This window comes from Myotis lucifugus, unplaced genomic scaffold (assembly GCF_000147115.1).
Source record: "Myotis lucifugus unplaced genomic scaffold, Myoluc2.0 scaffold_408, whole genome shotgun sequence".
Taxonomy (NCBI): Eukaryota; Metazoa; Chordata; class Mammalia; order Chiroptera; family Vespertilionidae; genus Myotis; species Myotis lucifugus.
Genome location: NW_005871456.1, coordinates 758,556 through 779,967, shown reverse-complemented (window position 1 = coordinate 779,967; position 21,412 = coordinate 758,556). Strand labels below are relative to the sequence as shown.

Sequence of the window (21,412 nt, the reverse complement as noted above, 5' to 3'; positions counted from 1 at the left end):
GCTCAGAGTGCAGGCCTGGCCCAAGACCAGGCGGAAGGAGTGGTTTTTTTTAAATGAACTTTTCAGAGCTTCAAAGATTTCTACTGGATCCCTTGTCAAGATGCACCCTCTCCGGGGAGAAGGGGACACAAGCAGATTCCCTCACGGCCATGTCTTGAAGAAACACTGCTGCTGCTTCGCACCTTGGGGGCCCCAGCCTGTCCCTGTGTGGGTGGGGCGCTTGGATTTTCCTGACTTAAAAATTCAACTCCTGTGTGTAACAGGGTGTGGAAAGCTAAAACACTGTGTAGCATTGGGAAAAACAAAGAGTTAGGTTTTAAAAATAACGTATCTTCTGGTCATAACAGCACACTAATTGTAGATAACTTGGAAAATAAAGACAAAAAGATGACTAATTTAGCAACCACAACTTACAATTTTTTGAGATATTTTTTTTATTGCTTTTTCTTCTCTAACAAACATGTTATATATTTGGGAACATAAGGCTTTTTTACTTAACGGTGTATTTTGACCACATCCCCATGGCATTTAAATTCTTGAAAATCCCTATTGCTTACTGTTCCATCATTTATATCTAACCATTTGGTCTATTATAAGGAATATCAGTTGCTTCTAATTTTTTGTCAGTAACACATAAGTGAACATCCTCCTACATATGCATTTGTCCACCCAACTCATGATTTCTTTACGGTGTATTTCTAGAATTGGTTTACTGGGATTGAAGAGGTGACGATTTCTAAGCCTCTTTGATCTGTATTATTAATAAAAAACTTATACAGTGGTCACCCCTGACAAGTCTAGTACCCACCTGGTACCATACATAGTTATTACAATATTATTGACTGTGTTCCCAACGCTGTACTTGATATCCCCATTATATGAAATTAAATACAAATTGTCACCATGGCTATGACCTTGAAGAACAAGAACAAAGGGAGGGAAGCTGTTGAAGGATCTGCTTCACTGAGGGCAACGAGACCAACAGAAACTTGAGAAGAGGCCACATCAGACATCGAGAAACTGCTGGGGAGCTGGACTGAAGACCAGTCATAGACGTGCATCCTCTCAGCACCAGCACAATCACAGCCAAAGCAGAATGTCTGTGCGATGCTAGGGAAAGGGCTGGCTCAACTGCAGTGTTGAATTGACTGTTTTTAGCTGCACAGATGTCTGCAGAGCCGAAGGTGGGAGCAAAGAAGCCCTGGCTGCACAGTCATTTCCCACACGGGAGCCACACATGGTCACGGTGCCTCACGAGGTCATGGTGCCTCACGAGGTCATGGTGCCACATGTGGTCCTGGTGCCGCACGTGGTCATGGTGCCACATATAGTCATGGTGCCTCATGTGGTCATGGTGCCTTACGAGGTCATGGTGCCGCACGTGGTCATGGTGCCACATATAGTCATGGTGCCTCATGTGGTCATGGTGCCTTACGAGGTCATGGTGCCGCACGTGGTCATGGTGCCACATATAGTCATGGTGCCTCACGTGGTCATGGTGCCACATATAGTCATGGTGCCACATGTGGTCATGGTGCCACATGTGGTCATGGTACCACCTATGGTCCTGGTGTCTCAGTTGGTCATGGTGCCTCACATGGTCATGGTGCCACATGTAGTCATGGTGCCACCCATGGTCCTAGGGTCTCATGTGGTCATGGTGCTCAGGTGGTCATGGTGCCTCATGTGGTCACGGTACCTCATGTGGTCATGGTGCCTCACATGGTCATGGTGCCACATGTGGTCCTGGTGCCTCATGTGGTCATGGTGCCAGATTTATCCACCCACGTGGTCCCTAGGCTTACTTCATCACCTGCCACCTGGCAGCTTTCATTCTTTCTCATCAAACCCGATTCCAACATTATTTTTTTCTCTTTCTTTTAAAAACAAAAATGCTTGGCAAGTGATTCCATACAGATTGGCCATTTTCCTTTTCATGTTCATCCAGCATCTTTAAGACAAAGCTGGAACGGGCCCAGCTGGGAAATTGACATGACGGCTCAGCTTGCAACCCTGTCCACTGCTCCTGGGCACTGGGCTCAGGCCACAGCCGTCCAGAGTCACAGCAGGTGCACGATGGGGGACCCTTGGAGTTGGTGTTTGGAAGCCTGTGACATCTGCTCCGTGACCTGCGGGTCCCAGGAGTGAGGTGCCCAAGTGTCCCCCCCAGGCTGCAGGCGGCAGACTTGGGTGTGCGGCACGTCCGAACCCTGTTCCTTCTCTGCCCCTTCTCCGACACACAGCAATTTTAGTAACCACCCCGAGGCCAGGGGCACTTGGCTGTGCGGTGCTCCACCGAATGCTGTGTCCCTGCTTTGGGGTGTCTTCTCTGAAAGCCAGGCTTTGTCCTCCCCAGCACCCCCTTCCCCCCCGAGGTGGGACAAGCGCCTGAAATGAGGTGGAGACGGTTTGGGAGGGTGGTTGACAGCAAGCTGTTCGTTAGCAGCCTGCCTTCTGCCGCGGGAGCTCCGTGACTGGCAGCCTCAATGTTTTTTAAAAATCAGAAGAACGCTGCAGAAGCATCCTGTTAGGGAATCTTCTGTAGCGAGTGGAGGGAAGGCCTGTGTGGAAGGCCGTGTTTCATGAGGGTCCCGCCGCCCCCCCTGGAACGGAGGGTCAGGCCCTTTGGGGCTTCCCCTCTGCCTTAGGCTCCTGGCTGTCTGTCCTCTGCTGCGGACGGAAGACCAGCAGTACTGTTTCCTGGAGGGGAAAGCTCTGGAGACTGGGAGCATGTTCCAGAGGGGGTTGTGGCCTGAGAGGCTCAGCTTCAGGCAGGAGGGAGAGGCCCAGGGAGCCGGCCTGGCACCAGCCGCTGGTCACTGGGCAGCCAGGGCCTCGGCGTGGCCTGCGCTGATCACCAGGGGGCACGGAGGAAGGTGGCCTGCGGCAAGATCTGTCGCGTCTGGGACCCTTTGGGGCGAACTCATCATTCATAACTTTGATCCTCAATTGTACGTGTCTACTCACCTCCCCACTGTATTGAATAACAAACTATTGAACATTGTTCCATGTATACTTACGAGTATATGTATAACATTGTACATACGTATATGACTTTAATGCAGATGCTCACACAGCTAATCATTAGAAACTTGAAAATCTTATTGAAGTCTTTTAAACATTTAAATTCGACGACAAATGTATTTATTTAATTAGATTCCCCTTACGATGGCAGACAGGATCTCTCAGAGTCTCTGACAAAAGGGAACGTAGACTTTACCAGGCTGCGCGGCAGGGCCAGGCCCTCCTCCTACCTGGTGTGGTTTGTGACCACAGCGTCAGGCTCTCTGTTCTCTTACCTGCCTCCTCGTTCCCTACCCGGCAGCCTCCCCGGGCACAGAAATGCCAGACGGTGCTGTGTCAAACAGACACACGCCCACCCTCCCCTGCTTCTTAAAGTGGATTAAAAATATCTCCTCTTCTATTCCCTTTCCCTTTCTGTGTCACTTGCCCTTTCCGTTTTGATGTTCATTGATATTCACGGCCTTTCCAGACTCGGCTTGTTTCCTTTAACAATTATTAACTATTTCCTTTTCGATGTTCAAATTGTCACCACCTGGCCCTTGGCTGTCCTTTGAAGCTGGCTTCTGTGCTTCTCTCTTCTCCCCCAGGCCATGGGGAGCAAGGGGTCTTTGCCTCCTTGCGAGGTGGTGGTGCAGACCCGCCTTGAGGTGGTGTTGCAGGCCCGCCTTGATTTTTCCACCGTGAGCATGGAATCAACAGTAATCCGAGGAGCCCTGTTGAGGTTTAACTCAAAGCCTGGGCACTACAGTGTTGAGTGCAGTGATGGGGGGAGTGGCTTCCTTGTTGGGCTACTTTCTTGATGGAGCTGGAAGTCACATTTCTTTTTAAAACCACAAAGCCACATCGATATTTTCTCTTTTTTTAAATGTGTTTTTATTTATTCAGAGAGAGAAGGGAGAGGGAGAGAGACAGAAACATTTCTGAGAGAGAAGCATCGTCAGCTGCCCCCGCACGCTCCCTACTGGGGATCGAGCTCGCAACTGAGGCGTGTGCCCGACCGGGAATCAACCAGTGACCTCCTGTCCCCTCTGTACTTATTCACACACTCTCTGCTTTCTCTCTTTCTCTTTTCCTTAAAAAGTCAATGGGATCTGTGTAGTCGCTGGACTTGATGTAAGTTTTGTTCCGTAGCGCATTACTGTTGAGAAATGTCACCCCTCCCCACCCCACGGTCACCCCTGCTCATCACTGCGAACTCAGTGCCTTTGAATTAATTATGCTGGGAAAATCTAATAAATGAGGTTTCTAATTCATTTCCCTAATTATGGCTTAGAAAATGGTACTCTCTTTTTAATAGCTCGCACTGGCTTGTTTCCTATTTGAAATAATTAGTGATGGAGATGATCGCAAACTCGCTTTGTCCCGGGCACTGTGCGAAACGCTGTGCCGTGCATTCATTCATGGAAGCCTCGCCCGTGTGCTGCGGGCACTGTGGCCACCCCATTCAGCGGGTAAGACTCGGGGGTCTAAGAAGGTCACAGGGAAGGTGAACGAGGAGCCTGGACCAAACAGGTCATCTTGACTCCAAAAGCCCTCGCTCTTAACTATGACGTTAAATCGCCTGCCATTAGTCTGTCCATCTGTCCTTCAGTCAGCCCTTCCATCTGTCCGTCTGTCCATCTATCCATTATTTTTTGTTTTTATGGTGATACAGTATGACTAGAACATTTCCTTTTAACACACTTACACACACACACACACACACACAATCACTATCGCTATCACTATCTCCCTTCCTCCCTCTCCCCCTCCCTCTCCCCTCCCCCTGCTCCCTATTCATTCAGCCTACCAGCCTTTGAAGAGCCTTGCCATTCACAGCAGGGTCTGGAGACCAGCAGCAGTGCCTTCCCATGGGGCCTCCTTGGAATGCCCTAGAGCAGTGGTTCTCAACCTTCCTAATGCCGCGACCCTTTCATACAGTTCCTCATGTTGTGGTGACCCCCAACCATAAAATTATTTTCGTTGCTACTTCATAACTGTAATGTTGCTACTGTTATGAATCGTCATGTAAATATCTGCTTTGCAGGATGTATTTTCATTGTTACAAATTGAACATAATTAAAGCATAGTGATTAATCACAAAAACAATATGTAATTATATATGTGTTTTCCGATGGTCTTAGGTGACCCCTGTGAGAGGGTCGTTCGACCCCCAAAGGAGTCGAGACCCACAGGTTGAGAACCGCTGCCCTACAGGGATGTCTCTCCCTAGAAGTTTATTCCTCGAGGCACTCAGTGCCTTGGGAAGAGCAGGGGGCAGTGGTCCACGGGTCCCTGTGGGAGAAGAGAAGCACCCCTCCCGGGCGTGGTGTAGGGACCTGTACTCCGGCCCCTTTGCACGTTACACTGTCCGTAGTGGGAAGTTAAGAGGGAACCGGCATCAGGGCCACACTGCGGTCATGGCCCCGACACCCAGCGACCGTCCTCGGCCAACAGGCCGTGGGGTCTGTGGCAGTTTTGTTTTAGAGCAACGGTTTTCAACCCGGACGCTTTCACCCCGGGGGACGTTTGGCAGCATCTGGAGACATTTTGGCTGTCACATCTTTTTTTTTTTAATTTTTTTTTTTATTGATTTTTTACAGAGAGGAAGGGAGAAGGAAAGGGATAGAGAGTTAGAAACATCGATGAGAGAGAAACATCGATTCAGCTGCTTCCTGCACATTCCCTACTGGGGATGTGCCCACAACCAAGGTACATGCCCTTGACCGGAATCGAACCCGGGACCCTTCAGTCCGCAGGCCGACGCACTATCTATCCACTGAGCCAAACTGGTCAGGGGGGTGTCACATCTTGGAGGAGCGAGGATGGTGCTCCTTGGCATCTAAGTGGATACAGCGGGGCTGCTGTTAAATGCCCTACGATGCCCAGGACAGCATCCTCGCACGCATGCGTGCACACACACACACACACACACACACACCCAGGCACAGAATGATCCGACCCTAAAGGTGAGTGGTGCTGAGCTTCAGAGATCCTGCCTCGGGGAGGGTTTGACCTGCAGTGGCTCTCAGGTCTCTCTACCAGCAGCTCATTTTAATGAGATATTTCAAATATGCCAAACACCAAGAACTAATAACTGCTAACTCCATTTTTTTTAAAGGAAGTAAAACATTACAGGTGTGTTTATAAGGACAGTTTCAAAGCCCCATTCCCTCCCTCCGTCCCTCCCTGGGGGCAACCACCTTTCTGAAGGCGGACCGTCCCCTCCGGTGTGTGTTTCTGTATGAGTGCCTGTGACATCGGGTACGACGAGGCACGGGCCCTTTACGTGGCAGGCTGGTTTTCCCGAAGTTTGAGCAAAGGCGTGAGCAGAGAGCAGGACTGTGTCCAAATGAAAAGGCCTCTCTTTTCCAAGCGACTGACGTTTCTTCAGTGGCAGGCAAACATCTGGAGAGATGCTTCCCCTTTGGGGTCAGATCGAGGAAAGAAAGCGGGAAGGAACGGCCGCAGATTTTCGAAGGTGGCCTTTTGCAAACGCAGCCTCTGTGGTGGCCCAGAATCGAGCACCTAAACTTGTCCTGGCGTTGTTGGCGGTGAAGCCCCGGCCCCCCACCCCCCCACCCCCGCCTGCACCCTCCCTTCTCCCCGAGTGGCACCTCTCAGCATCCTTGGGAGACATTGCCTCCATCTCGACATCATTTTTCAGAGCCGGCCGGTTTCTATGGCAACGGAGAGATGGAAAGATGAGCGGTGAGCGGGCGCGAGGCTGGAGTGAGCGCTCCGGGTGGTGGTGTGTGTCCCTGACGTCACCCCCCATGCGCCTGGATAGGATGACTCGGGCTGCTCCCATTCAGGGCTGCCGGCCGGGCTGCCAGGGTCTCGGCCAGCTCTGCACATCGCCTCCCTGCCTGCTCCTCCGCCCACCCTCCCCCGGAGTTCCCTTTTCCTCGCCCCTCTCCTGGTGGGGCTGCAGGCCGGCACTGAGCATGCACAGCTTATCCGGGGCACGTTCTCGGACGCTCTCCCGCCCCGGGCTCTGGGAGGGCAGGGCGGCAGGGCAGCGCTCTCCTTGACGTGGATGGCGCGGTGAAGCCCACCCTGGTCTGGGCAAGAATCCCGACTATGCAGAAATTCATCGAAGCGGATTATTATGAGCTAGACTGGTACTATGAAGAATGCTCGGACGGTAATGGCCCCTGCACAGCACAGCACAGCACAGCAGGGATGTGGAGGGCATTGTCTCCCGGGAGGGGGGAGGGAGACGGGCAGAGGGAGGGGGCCCTGGGAGCAGCGCCGCCAGCAGACATGCGTGGCTCTGACCGGTTCCCAGGCGCGGTGGGGGATGGCAGGTGGGCAGGGCTCACGCCCCCGGGAGGCTCCTCTGCGGCGGCCCGGTCTTGGCTCGGAAGGGGAGATGGTGTTGCGGTGCTGGGCTCGCGAGCATTGTAAGTTGCATTGGATTCTCTCCGGGGTGAGGTGTGTGTGTGCAAGCGGAGCTGTGTTTGCTGTGCTCGCGCTGTCGGAGGGGCGAGGGGACTGTGTGTTGGAGAGGTGGCTCTCTGGACCGGCAGCAGCAGGCCCGGAGGGACCGCCCTTTCCTGAGCTCAGACCTGCCGCCCCGACCCGAGAGGATGCAGCAGCAGCTCCCAGGTAGCAGGTGGTTCAGAGGAATTTGCTTATGGGGTCCACAGAGATGGGGTGCGGGGGGGGGGTGTTGGGAGGGGCAGGGAGAGACCGCATCCTTCCGCCAGGTCTCAGTTTGTGCCCGGAGGGCGTGGCACATTCCAGAGGACGCTGGGTGCAGCTTGTGTGGCCCCACTGGCCTCTGCAGGGTTCAGGCCACAGGGGAGGGGTCCCCGTGGTGCTGGGGAATGAAATCGTGTCTGTCAAAACTCATCCGTCGTCTTTAAAATGACCCTCAAACCACATGCCTTCACATGCACACGCAGCACACAAAAAGGACACAGTGCATATGTTCACGGTGAGGGTCTGTCTCCCAGGGATGCCCTGTTCCCAGCCCCATGTGAGTCCTGCATAGGTAAGGCGACGGCTATTGAATGGAAGAGGGAGGTGCAGATGGCTCGCACGGTGGTACCTTCGGTTAACCTGAATGATGTAAGAGGCTGGGAGCTGGCCTCATTAGGAAGCTGAGCAATTGCATAATTATCTCTGATCTGCGGATGTCTGCCTGACCATGGGCTCAGCAGAGAGGCCCCGAGGCTCCCCTGGGTTGCTGGGGGGGATTGAAAGGTGCCGAGCAGCCTCCCCAGTTGAGCTCCACCGGCCCCCCTAGCGTTAGACGAAGACAGTGTGGTGTCGAGTCTGTGTCTGTCTTTAAGTATCTTGAGTCATGATGGTGGTGGGCAGCTCTCGAGGTCTCGGGGGACAAGGTGACTGGCTTCTTGTTTTCTTTTGCCTCTGTTATTCTGGAAGCCAGTTCCCATCTCGCGACCTATAGTGGTGCTTCTTTCCGGAAAGCATCATTGAGCTCTTTGTTGTTTCCTTGGTGATTTGTGACTCACTGAACCCTCCATAACTTTTTTAAAAATATATTTTTATTCATTTCAGAGAGGAAGGGAGAGGGAAAGGAAGAGAGAGAAGCATCAATGATGAGAGCGAATCATTGATTGGCTGCCTCCTGCACGCCCCCTACTGGGGATCGAGCCCACAACCTGGGCCTGTGCCCTGACCAGGAATTGAACCGTGACCTCCTGGTTCACAGGTTGATGCTCAACTGCTGAGCCACACTGGCGGGGCTCCATAACTCTTTGACGTGTGGGCCATTGGCTACAGCAGAGCACCTGTCCCTGGGCCTGTGGGTGTGGCCATGGCTCATACCGATCCATCCTAGAAGTGGGGGAGGAAGGTTCCTTACAGTCTTGACCCAGTTGCTATGCTGTCCGGCTCTCTTTACACCCTCGTCTGTAGAGATAAAGCCGGTCCCCGGTGCCGGTCAATCTGGAGGGTGAGAGGAGGCTGCTTTATCTGCGTGGCCGTCAGAAGGATTTTCTTACCCAGTACTTTCTCCGTTGAGTCTTTTGGCCCTGAGGCAGCCGGGTCTCTCTTCTTGCAACAGGAAAGGAAGATGGAAGAAGAGGTGGCTCATCTGTTGACGGGTAAATACATGTTGCTTGTAGTGACGGTGTGGATGTGTGTTGAGCAAAATGCTTGGCCTTTACCCTCCACCTCCATTTGGATGAAGGGAGAAAGCCATTGGGACGGGATTTCCTGGGACAACTGGCATTTTCACAGTCCCGTTGTACAGAGAGTTAGCAAATCACACCACGGCTTATTGGGCACCGAAGGGTTGCTGGTTTGATTCTCGGTCAGGACACACACCAGAGCTGTGGGCTTGATCTCTGGTAGGGAGTTTGCAGGAGGCAGGCGATTGATGTTTCTCTCTCTCCCTCTCCCTTCGTCTCTCTCTAAAAATCAATTTTTAAAAAAGATAGCAAATAGGGATGGAAGGAGAACAAAAGCCCAGAAATACATAGTTCAGGAAACCCACCAAAAAAGGGGTGGCTTTTAAGGACACACTAACTTTGTCGTCGTTCCCATGGCTCTAACCCAGCGGTTCTCAACCTGTGGGTCGCGACCCCTTTGGCGGTCGAACGACCCTTTCACAGGGGTCGCCTAAGACCATCCTGCATATCAGATATTTACATGACGATTCATCACAGTAGCAACATTACAGTTATGAAGTAGCAACGAAAATAATTATTTTATGGTTGGGTCACACCATGAGGAACTGTATTTAAAGGGCCAGAAGGTTGAGAACCAGTGCTCTAGCCAGGTGGACTCTGTCCCGGCAGGTTAGTCTGGAAATGCCTTTTGCCTCTGTATCTGTCGCTTCTTTGAAATTGCAGACCAGCCCTAACTGGTTTGGCTCAGTGGATAGAGCATCGGCCTGCGGACTCAAGGGTCCCAGGTTCGATTCCGGTCAAGGGCATGTACCTTGGTTGCGGGCACATCCCCAATGGGGAGTGTGCAGGAGGCAGCTGATCGATGTTTCTCTCTCATCGATGTTTCTAACTCTCTATCCCTCTCCCTTCCTCTCTGTAAAAAATCAATAAAATATATTAAAAAAAGAAAAAGAAATTGCAGACCAGCCTTCACCTCCCAGTCCTGACCTTCCCGGGGAGGAGGCCGGGGTGGGAGCAGACACACAGCTTGGCGGAGCCTCCGTGTCCTTTGGCATTGGAGTCCTTAATGAGGAAGACTTCTAGGGAACTTCCCATACGCATACCATAAGCTGAGTCAGATGTTTAGAAAGAGATGCGAAATCATCACCTGTGTCCCAGTTACTGACTGGTACTTACCTCGCAGGGTCAGCCCTGAAAAAAGCAGTGGAGGTGGTGGGACAAAGAACCGCAGGACAGTTCGGGCCCCTCCTTGAAAGGTGAAATGAGAAGTGGCAGCCGCCGTTTTTTACCGCTGAGCTTTAGGGGAGTTTTGCTCCGTGTGGGATGGCTGCAGGCTCCTCCCTGCCCAGTGTTGGCTGTGGCATCTTACGCCCCATCCCCCACCCGTCAAACACACAGGAAGACCCCAGAGGGACACGAAGGGCCGGGACTCAGGATTTTAAGAAATCAGAGGGCTTGGCTGCCCGGCACCTTAGGCGAGTTTGAGAGATTTGAATTAGCCAGCCGTCGCAGAATGTCCACCGTGTACAGTTTAAACTCTGGTGCCAAACAGGGTCATGGTTCTGGACACTGCACGTGTCCCATCTCTGTTGGCAGAACCTCGAAAGCCTGGCAGATCATGAAAAGCACCCGCGCATTAATAAAGCAGGAGACCCACGCCAGAGCAGGAGAGGCTCTGAGAAATCTGAATTTTTAGCACCTGCTTTCGGGGATGCTGACATCAGGCGTGTGGGGGCAACTTGGGGCCGTTGTCAGTGGCGACCAGCCCCAGGCAGGGGGGTCTGGAAACAATTCCTCGGGTCTGCTGCAGCATCTTATGTTGTTTCTTGGCTATGCTGGCCACTTAAAAAAAAATGTATTCTTATAAAGAGAAGGAGGGCTTTTTAATTTTCAAAAAGGCTTGGGTTTAAGCATGTGCTCTTAAAGAAACAAGGCGCACTTCTGCCGCTATTCGAGAAGGAGATGGGATAGCAGAGCACTGGCCTGGCGTTCCATTTGAGGTCTGTTTTGTGCTCTCCGTGGCTGCAGGGTGGGGACCTCCCAGGGCCTCAGGGAGCCTCTGTCAACCCGGATTCTCCGTCTGGAAAACGGGGACCAGAATTCTGTAGATGTCGCGAAGAGGGTAAAGCGTGTCCGTGAAGCAAGAGCTCTTTGTAAGCAGTGGCGTGCCGGGCCAGTGGGTCATGGTATTTCCTCAGAAATGTACTAGCTATTAAGTTCCTTTAAAAAATCCCTTTGGAAAGGTAAAGGGTCGATGGAACAAGGTACAGTATTTTGACTACCCGTTCCTTGCTGCAGTTATTTTAACCTTTTAAATGGATTTTTAGAGGAAGAGGAAGGGAGAGAGAGAGAAGCATTGATGGGAGAGAGAAAATGTGGTGGGCCGCCTCCTGCATGCCCCCTACCAGGGATCGAGCCTGCAGCCCGGGCACGTGCCCTGACCGGGAATCGAGCAGCAACCTTTCGGGGCGCAGGACAATGTCCCACCCACTGAGCCACGCGGGCCAGGGGGGCAGTTATGTTTGCCATCATCCAGCCTCCTTTCCTCCTTTTACATGTTATAGCTTTGAAGGTCGGGGCAGGAGATGGTGTAGCTAATCGCGGTTTTCTAAATGGGGAGATAGGTGGCTGGAGCGGGTCCTGTGACCGCTGGCTTTACGGTGGAACTCCACGGCAGTGCGCCAGGGCAGCCAGGCGTGCCGTTGCTCACCGGATGGCAGCGACCTCTAACACGCCACCCCAAGGTCAGGGTGGCGGGCATGTGAGTGAAGCTTTGTCAGAGGTCTTGTCAGCGTGAATTGAGAAGCTGTTACGGGGTCTTGGAGATGATTTTTCTAATTTCCCTGCACTCTGTGACCAACAGTGTCAGCAGGCCTCACCCCCTTTTTCCACCTCGTGTGCCGTGTAGGTACCTTTGGAGGTAGGGGCTCACGTCTCCCTTCCCAGACAGCACTCTTCTGATGGCTGTTAAGGTAATTTTTTTTTTTAAAGGGAGTGAAATGTAACTGTAAAATGTAACTGAGTTTTTCATCACTAGCTCTGCTAAAGGGGAAGGGATGTTTTCCCACAGATGTAGAAGGGGAGGTCTAGAGTGAAGCCACGGTTTTAGAGCTGTGTTTCTGTAGAGGACAGGTGTGTGTGTGGGGGGGTGTCAGGTGGGAGCAGAGGCCGAGGGGAGACCCAGGCAGGGAGGCCAAGGAGCGTAGAGCTCACCTCTCGAGAGGAAGGGACCTCTTTGTGACGATAGAAGTGTTCTCCCCTGTGCCGTTCAGAGTGGCCGTGGAGCGCTTGAAATGTAGCTGGTGTGGCTGCATTTTGGGTTTTATTTACATTGAAACACGAATGGCCCCAGTGGCTTGTGGCCGCTCTTTGGACAGCACAGGGTCGAGGGGATCTGGAGAGGGACACGCACGGAGGGACATCCCTCTGCCCTGCAGGAGGCGGGTGGCACCTTCCTCCTGGGCCCTTCCCATGGGAGCCGGTCAGGAACTCACTCCCCGCCCCCTGCTCTGGGCCCCAGGGCTGGTCCTCACTCTGGGGCAACAGTCACACCGGCTCCTGGACTCTCCCAGGGCTGGGCCGGGCCGGGCCACCCGGGCTCTCACGTCCTGTCCTGGTCTCTCCTTGGCACGGAGCCCCAGGCTTTCTCACTGGTCCTCAGGGGTCAGTTTGGCTTTGGCTTTCGGACAGACTGCTCCATCAGAGAGGACGCCCTCTGGCCCCTCCCCGCCTCGAACCGTGAAGTGAATGCAGTTATAGATGAGGTTTGAGAATTCCCTCACACCCCACAGGGAGCGGGGGAGGGAAGGAGAGGAGATTTGGGTGGTGGGGGGGATGGATAGCCTGAAAAATGATGAAACCTAGAGAAATGGGGTGACGTGGAGAGTCTTGTGTTCAAAATGCCACATCCCAAATGTTTTTTTTAAATGTGATATATTTAATATATATTATGTAATAACGTATGGAGGCTTGGACACCATTTGTTCAGGGGAGCCTGGATTTCAGTTAAAGGGTGAATAGAACCAACTTGGTTATGACTAAAATCAGTTAACACTGATATGAAACCAGCCCTTGTTTTCATTAACCCACATGAGGCCCAGCCCAGTATCCTGTGCGCCTTACCGCCAGCCTGCTCCTCGCTGAATGAGTCATGCGCACGGCGAAACTCCCCCTCCTCCCCTCCCAGGGCTCCAGCCCCACTGCCGTTGGAATTGAACGAACAAGTCCATTTTGATAGCATTTATTGAGATGAAAGAGAGATCATTTTTCCTGAACGTGTATCTTTATAAACATTGTGCCTGGAACGTATGCAGGGGTTTCCAGCTGTGATGGCTGAATTTCTACTAAACCTCCTTTTTTCCCCACAAAGAATGTGTCTTCAATGTGATAAAATGTAGCCGTTGTTTTCAGGTTCCGAAATATTAAGCGGGCGAGCCGCCGTCTCTGGGTTTTCATTTTTAAATAAAACCTGTCTTACATTCTGGCTCTCCACGTAGAGGCCTCGTCTGTGGTCTCCCGTTCATCCTTATGGAGGTAGCAAGGCGATTTAGCAGGCGTGTTTAGCTGCCTGGGCAGGCTCCTGGGCCGCAAGGACTCGAGGGTGAAAGAGACCTAGGTGCTGAACTTGCACAGAGAATTCCTCAGGATGAGGGAGGCGAGTGGGGACAGAGGCCGAATAGGTGTCTCCGTGTGGCTGTCAGGAGCAGGGAGACCTCCCACCGTGCAGCCGGGAGGTGGCAGAAAGCCCCAAATTGCAGAATGTGCAGTGATGCTCTGAGACACGAGCGCCCCAGGGCCGAGTTTTAGCGGGTTTGATGGAGGAACCTGCCACCTTCGCTGTCACAGACAAAGCCGAACGCTGCTGAGGAATCGGTAATGAGATCCGCGCTTAAGCTGCGGCTTCCTTTTCCAGGCAACGTGGCAAGCCGATAGGCTATAGATTTTTGTTTTTTTCCTTATCCCAGCAATTAAAGTGCCGTGAATACACCAGTTGAGGGTGAGATTTATCGGAGGCACTTTAAAAAAGAGCACATGCAATGTATTATTACCAAAGAAAGACGGGGATGAATTACGCTTAGCACGGGCAGTGGTTAAGTGCAGTTTCTTTTTCCTTCTGCCGGAATTCAGAATGATCGCTTCCTTTTCTGTTCTGCACTGAGCCAGGCTGCTGTCAGACTCAGGTTTATATCTGCTTCTGAAGCAGCCCAAGGGAAGCCGTCATCTGAGGGCGTGGGGCAGTCCCCCACGGGCACCTCCTCGCCAGAGCCCCACTTGGTACGGGTGTACCTGCCTGCGGCCGGCTTGGTGTTGGCCTGCGTAGTTGCTATGAGACTTCCTGGAGGTGACTGTTCGTCCCTGTGTCTGGCTGGGGAGGAGGGGTTGAGGACAAGCCTCAAGGCGGAGAGCTTGCTCTGAGATCCTCACCTGCCTGCCTGCCTCCCCTCTGAACACACAGCACCTGGCAGGGTCGCCCCAGGGCCGGGCAGGGCATTTCCATTCCAGGCAGGTGCTCTGCCCCACCCTGCCTCGCCCCTCCTCCCAGCGCAGGGGAGCCACCCCCTTCCGGGTCTGTCTTGGGCGATGCTGGGCCAAGGGCCCTGTGCACACCCTCCCCTCCAGCCCAGCCGGGGCACGTCCCAGGCCCCGGCCAGGGCCCAGCGAGAGCCCCGGGGACCTGCGCCCCGATGGCCCAGCTGGGCGGGCAGCCAGGAGCTCCCTCAACGACAGCCCCTTAGGGCCATGTGTTGGCTTTGGGGCGACTTTGGCAATGTCCCTGAGAGACGAGGGAGGGGAAGAAGAATGTTTTGAGTACGACGGCCAAGATGAAGAGAGGGAGCTGGCCCCGGAGCAGCAGGACACGCTGGATCTGGCGGAAGAGGGTAAATTCTTGCTTTGCACCGGTCGGGTGCTTTTGCTGTCAGTGTGTAGGTGGGCTGGCTGCTTCGCTGAGCTCACAGAGCTCTTTGCTTTTCTTATTGAGCTCTCACGTCAAGCACAGGGAGGTCCCGTGGAAAGGGGCTCAGTGACGCTCATGTGAAGCCACCATGGGAGACGCACATGCCTGGCCCCGGGGAAGTCCCCTGGCTCACACCTGCCTCCTGGGAGACCATGTCCCACTGGGGTCACCTGAGATTTCTTCTGCCTGTTTTGGGGATCCCTGTAAATGGAATCAGACCGTGTGTGTTATTTTGTGAGGCTGCTGTGGCTTAACCAAGGTCTTTGAAATTCATACGTGTTGTTGCAAATCTCAGTGGTTGCCTCCCCCCCCCACTTTGTGGCATTCCAATACTCCATTTTAAGAGTTTTAATTGTTTTCTTGGGACTGAACGAGTTTTCGTAAGTTAATGGGCAAGAGACTGAGTCATTATAAATAAAGCATGTTTTTGTGCTGCCGTTATTTTAAAAAATTATTAATGACTGATTTGAAATAGGGATTAAAAAAATTTAGAAATATTTCAGATAGAAAAGTCCAAGGGCTGACACTGATGTCACCTGGGAGCCCACCACCAGGCTGTATTGGGGTGCTGTTCTGTATTGGGGTGCTGTGCTATATTGGGGTGCTATTCTGTATTGGGGTGCTGTTCTGTATCGGGGTGCTGTTCTGTATTGGGGTGCTGTGCTATATTGGGGTGCTGCTTTTGGCGAAGAGGGAGGGTGTTAGTTAAATAAAGGTGTGTCCACGTGCTGGGTGTCAGTTTCCTAATTGGGTTTGTGGGGCTTTAACCCACAGCCCGGAGAAAGGGATTTGGGGGTAAAACAGGACATTTTAACAGTGACTGCATAGATGTCCTTTAAGTCTTGAGTAGACACAGTTGGAATACCCTTTCAGAATTCTGCACTGTGGTGGCCTATTTTCATGTCTCAGCACAACTTTTACTTTTGAGATTATTTGTAATTGGCCACATACAAAAAGTTTATATTTTGAAAATATTACTAATGCTTCAGGACCGTTAAACGGATTGAATTGGAAAAAGGGAGGAAGTGGGGACAACAGCCAGAGGCGAGCCAGGGGGCTCCGTGCTGAGGGCTGGCACCCCGCCTGGCCTCTTCATGAAAGAGATGGAGACGGGGAAGAAGGCAGGAGTGACAGACTGAGGGGGACTGTGCATTTGCCGGGTTCCTGGAAGCGCTCAAGGGAAAGGCACCCATCTGCTCCGCGGAACCGGGGCCAGCCGTGGCACGGATCAGCTTCTGCCCCTCAGAGCCAGGCTGCCTCGCATGCCACCCGTGTACCCGCGTCACCCGAGAGCTCGCTAGAAATGCAGACTTCTGGGCCCCACCCACCCCCTGCATATTAACAGGACCTTGAGCGGGTCCTTGTGTACGTGAAAGCATGAGATGACGCGCAGTTGCCTTAAAAGATAACTGAGATGATTTGTAAAACACCCATCATTGGACCTGATGGTCCTACACTGAAGGCTGCGGTTCTGAAGTGTTAATGATATTTTCAGTATGGTCACCTTAAAAAAAAAAAAGACACTTCGGTGCCAACCTGCTTGGCTTTCTTTGTAAAGTGAAATTCGCCAGGCTTGCTCCTGGCCGGAGGGAAGCCTGTGGCGTGGACCGGGAAGGTGGAGGTGTGGTGTGGAAGGATCGGTTTCTGAGGCCAGTGCTCCTGGGAACCTGAGCAACCCGTTTTCCTCTGGCACCGTCACACCCGCCTTTGTTGAGTTCGTGGGAAGCGAGTCCCATGTGTGGGAGAGAAGTGAAAACGTGTGTGGGGTGTGGACATGCCGTGTTCTCAGGTGGTTTTCTGCACTAACTGGTTGAAAAGAGGTGCTTTTTGGTTGGACACCAAAGGGCAAAATGAGTGTTTGGGTTGCTCTGATCGCTACCCAAACGGTCACCCGTCCTCTCCCGGTCACCTTGTGGGGTGATAGGCACTATTATTTTAAAATATATTTTATTGATTTTTTACAGAGAGGAAGGGAGAAGGATAGAGAGTTAGAAACATTGATCAGCTGCCTCCTATACATCTCCTACTAGGGATGTGCCTGCAACCAAGGTACATACCCTTGGCCGGAATCGAACCTGGGACCCTTCAGTCCGCAGGCCGACGCTCTACCCACTGAGCCAAACCGGTTAGGGCGATAGGCCCTTTTTAATGTCAAAGCAACGGAGGTTTGGTAGGTCATCCCTGTCCAGAGTCCCAGAGCTGCAGGCACAGAGCAGGCCCTCACCCGGCCTCCTGCCACCCCCAGGCCCTATGCCAATGGAGTCCCTTTCCTCCCCACACCTCAGTCTTCGGGGAGAGAGAACATCCTGCTCGTGTCTTCTCCGGAGACCAGCAGGTGCAGAACCGGAATTGACCTCAGGCGGGTTCCTGCGGAGTGGCGCCCAGGAGGGTGGCCTTTGCTTCGCTTCCCCAGGCCCCGTGCTCAGGGGAGCTCCAGCCGGGCTGGGCCGGCCGCTGGGAGTGAAACTGCAGGTCACACCCCTGGGTCCCAGCCCCACCCCTGGCGCCAGCAAAACACTGGCGGCGAGTGAATGTTGCCCTCAGTGCCTGTGGTTTGCGAGTGGCAGATTCCCAGGGCTTCCTTAAGGAAATGCTAAAAGAAGCACCTTGGTGTTCTTTTCTCCCCTGGACACTTCTGAGGCTGCTCCCCAGTGGCAAGAGCAGTCACTCTGTCCCTGGCAGGACTGGGGCAGAGCCCGCGGATGTTTTGCTTTTCCCAAGTGCCCCGTTCGCAGGTTTAGTTTTTTTGACCCCCTGCCTCCAGGAGAGAGGGGGCCCGCCCCTTAGAGGTAATGGAGAATGGGGGGGGGGGGGGGGGGCGGCATCAGTCCTTTGCACAAAGGGTAGCTCTCAGGTGTTGAGTACTAGCCAGTCATTGTCAAGAGAAGCAGAGATGAAAAAATGCCAGTTGGCACCCAGAGCCCGAAGGCATGCCTCAGTAAAGGCCCACCAGTCTCTGTCCGAAGCTGCACCTGCTGGGCCATCCACGTTCTCCAGTGGGTTCCAAGGCCAAGCCTGAGAAACGGCACAAATGGAGCCCACCCTCCAGTTTGGAGGGCAGCCCTGGCCTCACTGATGGGGCTGCATGCGGGTGTGCTGAGTCCCAGAAGCGATGCCTCCGGCCCTGTGGAGTGGAAATCCACCCCAGAGAAAGGCCATCGGCCGCCCTGGTGGCTGTGTGGACAGTGTGGTCAGCGGCACATGCGGGTGCCCTGCAGGACTCTCTCCCCTGGGGTCACAGAGGAGGAGAGAGCTGACCCCGCTTATCAGTTCTGCCCTCAGCACTGTTCCAAAGGTCTCTCTGCTGATGGTGTTTATCACCTGGGTCCAGCCTGGGGTTTCCGTTGTTAGTATCCATGGCAACTCCACGCAGGGCGTGGAAAATTGGAAAATGATGTCAGTTGCTCAGGGCGGTCCTCTTCCTGGGGTGCGGGTACCAGCGTTACCCCAGGGCTGGCCATGAGCAAAGCTCACCCATGGTCTGTGTATGCTGGGTCCTCTTGCTGCTCTGCCCACGTCTGGCACCTGCCCCCTGCCCCCCTGCCATTCCCAGCCTTCTCTGACACTGCCCTCACCATGCACTTCCTGCTAGTGCCTCTGAATTATGCTAACTTATGCATGTTTACCTTCTCAAGGAGGCCAAGAACTCCTTGAGGGTAGGATTCATTTATTTACTCAACAGTTTAGAGGTCAGCTTGGGGGTCAAACAGATCAGGGCCCTTCCCTAACAGCTCTGTGACCTTGGACACTTTCCTCAAGTCTCAAATGTGGACAATAGTAACACTTTCCTCCCAGGATGAATGTAAACAAGAGCCCTTTGTGACACAGGCAGGCCCTCGTTAACCACCCTGGTGGTGCATGGCCACCTTAGATCAACACTGAGTGTTCCAGCCTGGGCCGGGAGGAAAGGATTGGGGCATCTAATAGGCCAGGTTCAAGTCCATGGCTATATCCTGCCTGACCTTGGACAAGCCATTTGGCCTCTCTCTCTGTCTGGTGTGTTCAGTGGGGATCATATTTGTATAATGGGGTTGTCCTGGGTTTTAAGTAAAATAATATTTGTAAAATGCCCAGGGTGGCAGTTGGCACGTTGTAGATACGCAATAGTCATTTCGTTTCTTCTCCCTGCTTCTTCAATGACTTGCCTTGGGGCCCTGGCACGCAGGCTGCCGTGGCCTCTGCTAGTGCCCGTGAATTATGCTAATTCCTGCATGTGTCTTACCTTCTCAATGAAATCCTCACACTGAGATTTCAGCCAATGATGCTCATGAGCAGGAAAATGTAGCCAGAGCTGTATTGTCAGGTCACTTCCTCTGGCATGTGAGGCCTCTCTCCTGCCTCCCAGGGCACAGACCAGGCACCGTGAGGGCCCAGCAGACTGCTGTTGGTAGTGGGCCGGCCTTGGGGCTGGCTCTGCCACCTGGGCATCCCAGAGGCTGTGTGATAAACCAGCACCTTCCCTGGGCCTGTTGGCTTCTGGCTTCAGACCACAGGTGCTCATTCGCTGATGCCTTTCTCGTTGATGCAGCTTCTTTCTTAGCAACTGTCTGCCTCCCCGTCTGTCCGTGTCACCTTGGACCTGAGGTAGCCCCTTTGTTTTTTTCTCAGGACTGTCCTGGACACATGCGTATCTCAGGGTGATAAGAAACACACCCCTCTCTGGGATGTTGGTTGGAAGTGAGCCTTTCCTTGCAAAAACTGGTCTGAGAGCAAAACAAAATCTTACCCCCTTTTTAAAACATCAGGTGGGAAGGGACACGGGACACTAGTTATATTTCGTTTGTTTTCTAAACCAAATAACGTAGTTTTTATGGGTCTTAGTAGGTTGCTTGGGCTATTGGGTCACGTCTACATTATTTTGTAGATATGGGAGGACAACAGCTAAGGGAGGGATCGGCTGAACCTCCCAGAGGTGGCCCTGACTTGGGAGAAGGCAGGAGAGTGTTGTGCCTGAGAAGAGAGTCCAAGGTCAGACTCTCCTCAAAAACCCGAGAGAGTCGGCCCTTGGTTTTCTTCTGGATCATGAAATTGTTCTGCCATCTGAGCACATTTTGATGACAGTTATCTAACAACAGCCTGGTGTCTGTGGGGCAGACTAGTAACTTACGTGTGTTTCATTGGGCGATTGGCTATTCCTAACAGTTACCTGCAAACACCGCTGAGGAGGGCTCCCTCGGGCTTGAGGTAATAAAGAAAGCTTTCACACTGTTGTGTGATAGGGAAGTGGTTGGGATATGGCATATGCAGTTCAGGGTGGCTTGTTTGCGTATTATTTCATAACTTAAAATATCGAGGCACATGCCCTAACTGGTTTGGCTCAGTGGATAGGGCATCAGCCTGAGGACTGAAGGGTCCCAGGTTCGATTCTGGTCAAGGGCATGTACCTTGGTTGCAGGCACGGCCCCAGTGCGGGGTGTGCAGGAGGCAGCTGATCGATGTTTCTCTCTCATCGATGTTTCTAACTCTCTATCCCTCTCCCTTCCTCTCTGTAAAAAATCGAGGCACAATGTACATACCATAAAAGTCACCCATTTTAAAGTGGATAGGTTGATGATTTTTAATAAATTCACTGAGTTGTGCCACCATCACCACTTTAATTCCGTTTTAGGGCATTTGTATCCCCCTTCTCCTATAGCAGTGATGGCGAACCTTTTGAGCTCGGCGTGTTAGCATTTTGAAAAACCCTAACTTAACTCTGGTGCCGTGTCACATATAGAAATTTTTTGATATTTGCAACCATAGTAAAACAAAGATTTATATTTTTGATATTTATTTTATATATTTAAATGCCATTTAACAAAGAAAAATCAACCAAAAAAATGAGTTCGCGTGTCAGAGGTGTCAGAGGTTCGCCATCACTGTCCTATGAGATCCCTCATGCCTGTTTATAGTCCATCCCGTTCCCACCCCCAACCTAGGCAACCATGGATCCTCCTTCTGTCCCTCTACTTTGCCTGGACTGGCTACCTTATGTCGTGTACAGTCTTGTGTCTGGCTTATGAGCAGGAGGTGTTTGAGGTTCCCCCATACTGTCGCCTGTATGGGTACCTCATCCTTTTTGTGGCCGAGTACTATTCCACTGTGTGGTTATACCGGATTTGTTTATTCACTCAGCGCTTGGGGGTCATGTGGGTGGGTTCCACTTTCTGGCTATAATGAGTCATGCTGCTGTGACATTCGTGTGCAGGTTTTTGTGTGGACACGTTTTTGTTTCTCTAGGGTAGGCACCCAGGAGACTTCTAAAATTTTTGGAACCTTAGGCGAGTCACCTGACCTCTCAGAGCCCAAGTTTCCCTGCCATCAAGGGTGGGAGACACGTGTCCCACCCACCAGCACCGGTCTGGCCGGG

General features: G+C 52.6%; 1 protein-coding gene across 8 annotated transcripts in view; it reads left to right on the top strand.

The window, feature by feature from the left end:
- The window catches only part of TRAK1 (trafficking kinesin protein 1), an 86,402-nt gene that overhangs the window by 24,224 nt on the left and 40,766 nt on the right, over window positions 1-21,412 (top strand). The window contains exon 1 of one of the 8 annotated variants that reach the window (XM_006102317.1): window positions 14,688-14,986. The exons of the other annotated variants lie outside the window; for them this stretch is intronic. Coding sequence (XP_006102379.1) covers window positions 14,875-14,986 — 112 coding nt within the window. The 5' untranslated portion in view covers window positions 14,688-14,874. Of the gene's footprint in view, window positions 1-14,687; window positions 14,987-21,412 lie in introns of those variants that run through there. 8 annotated transcript variants of the gene reach the window in all.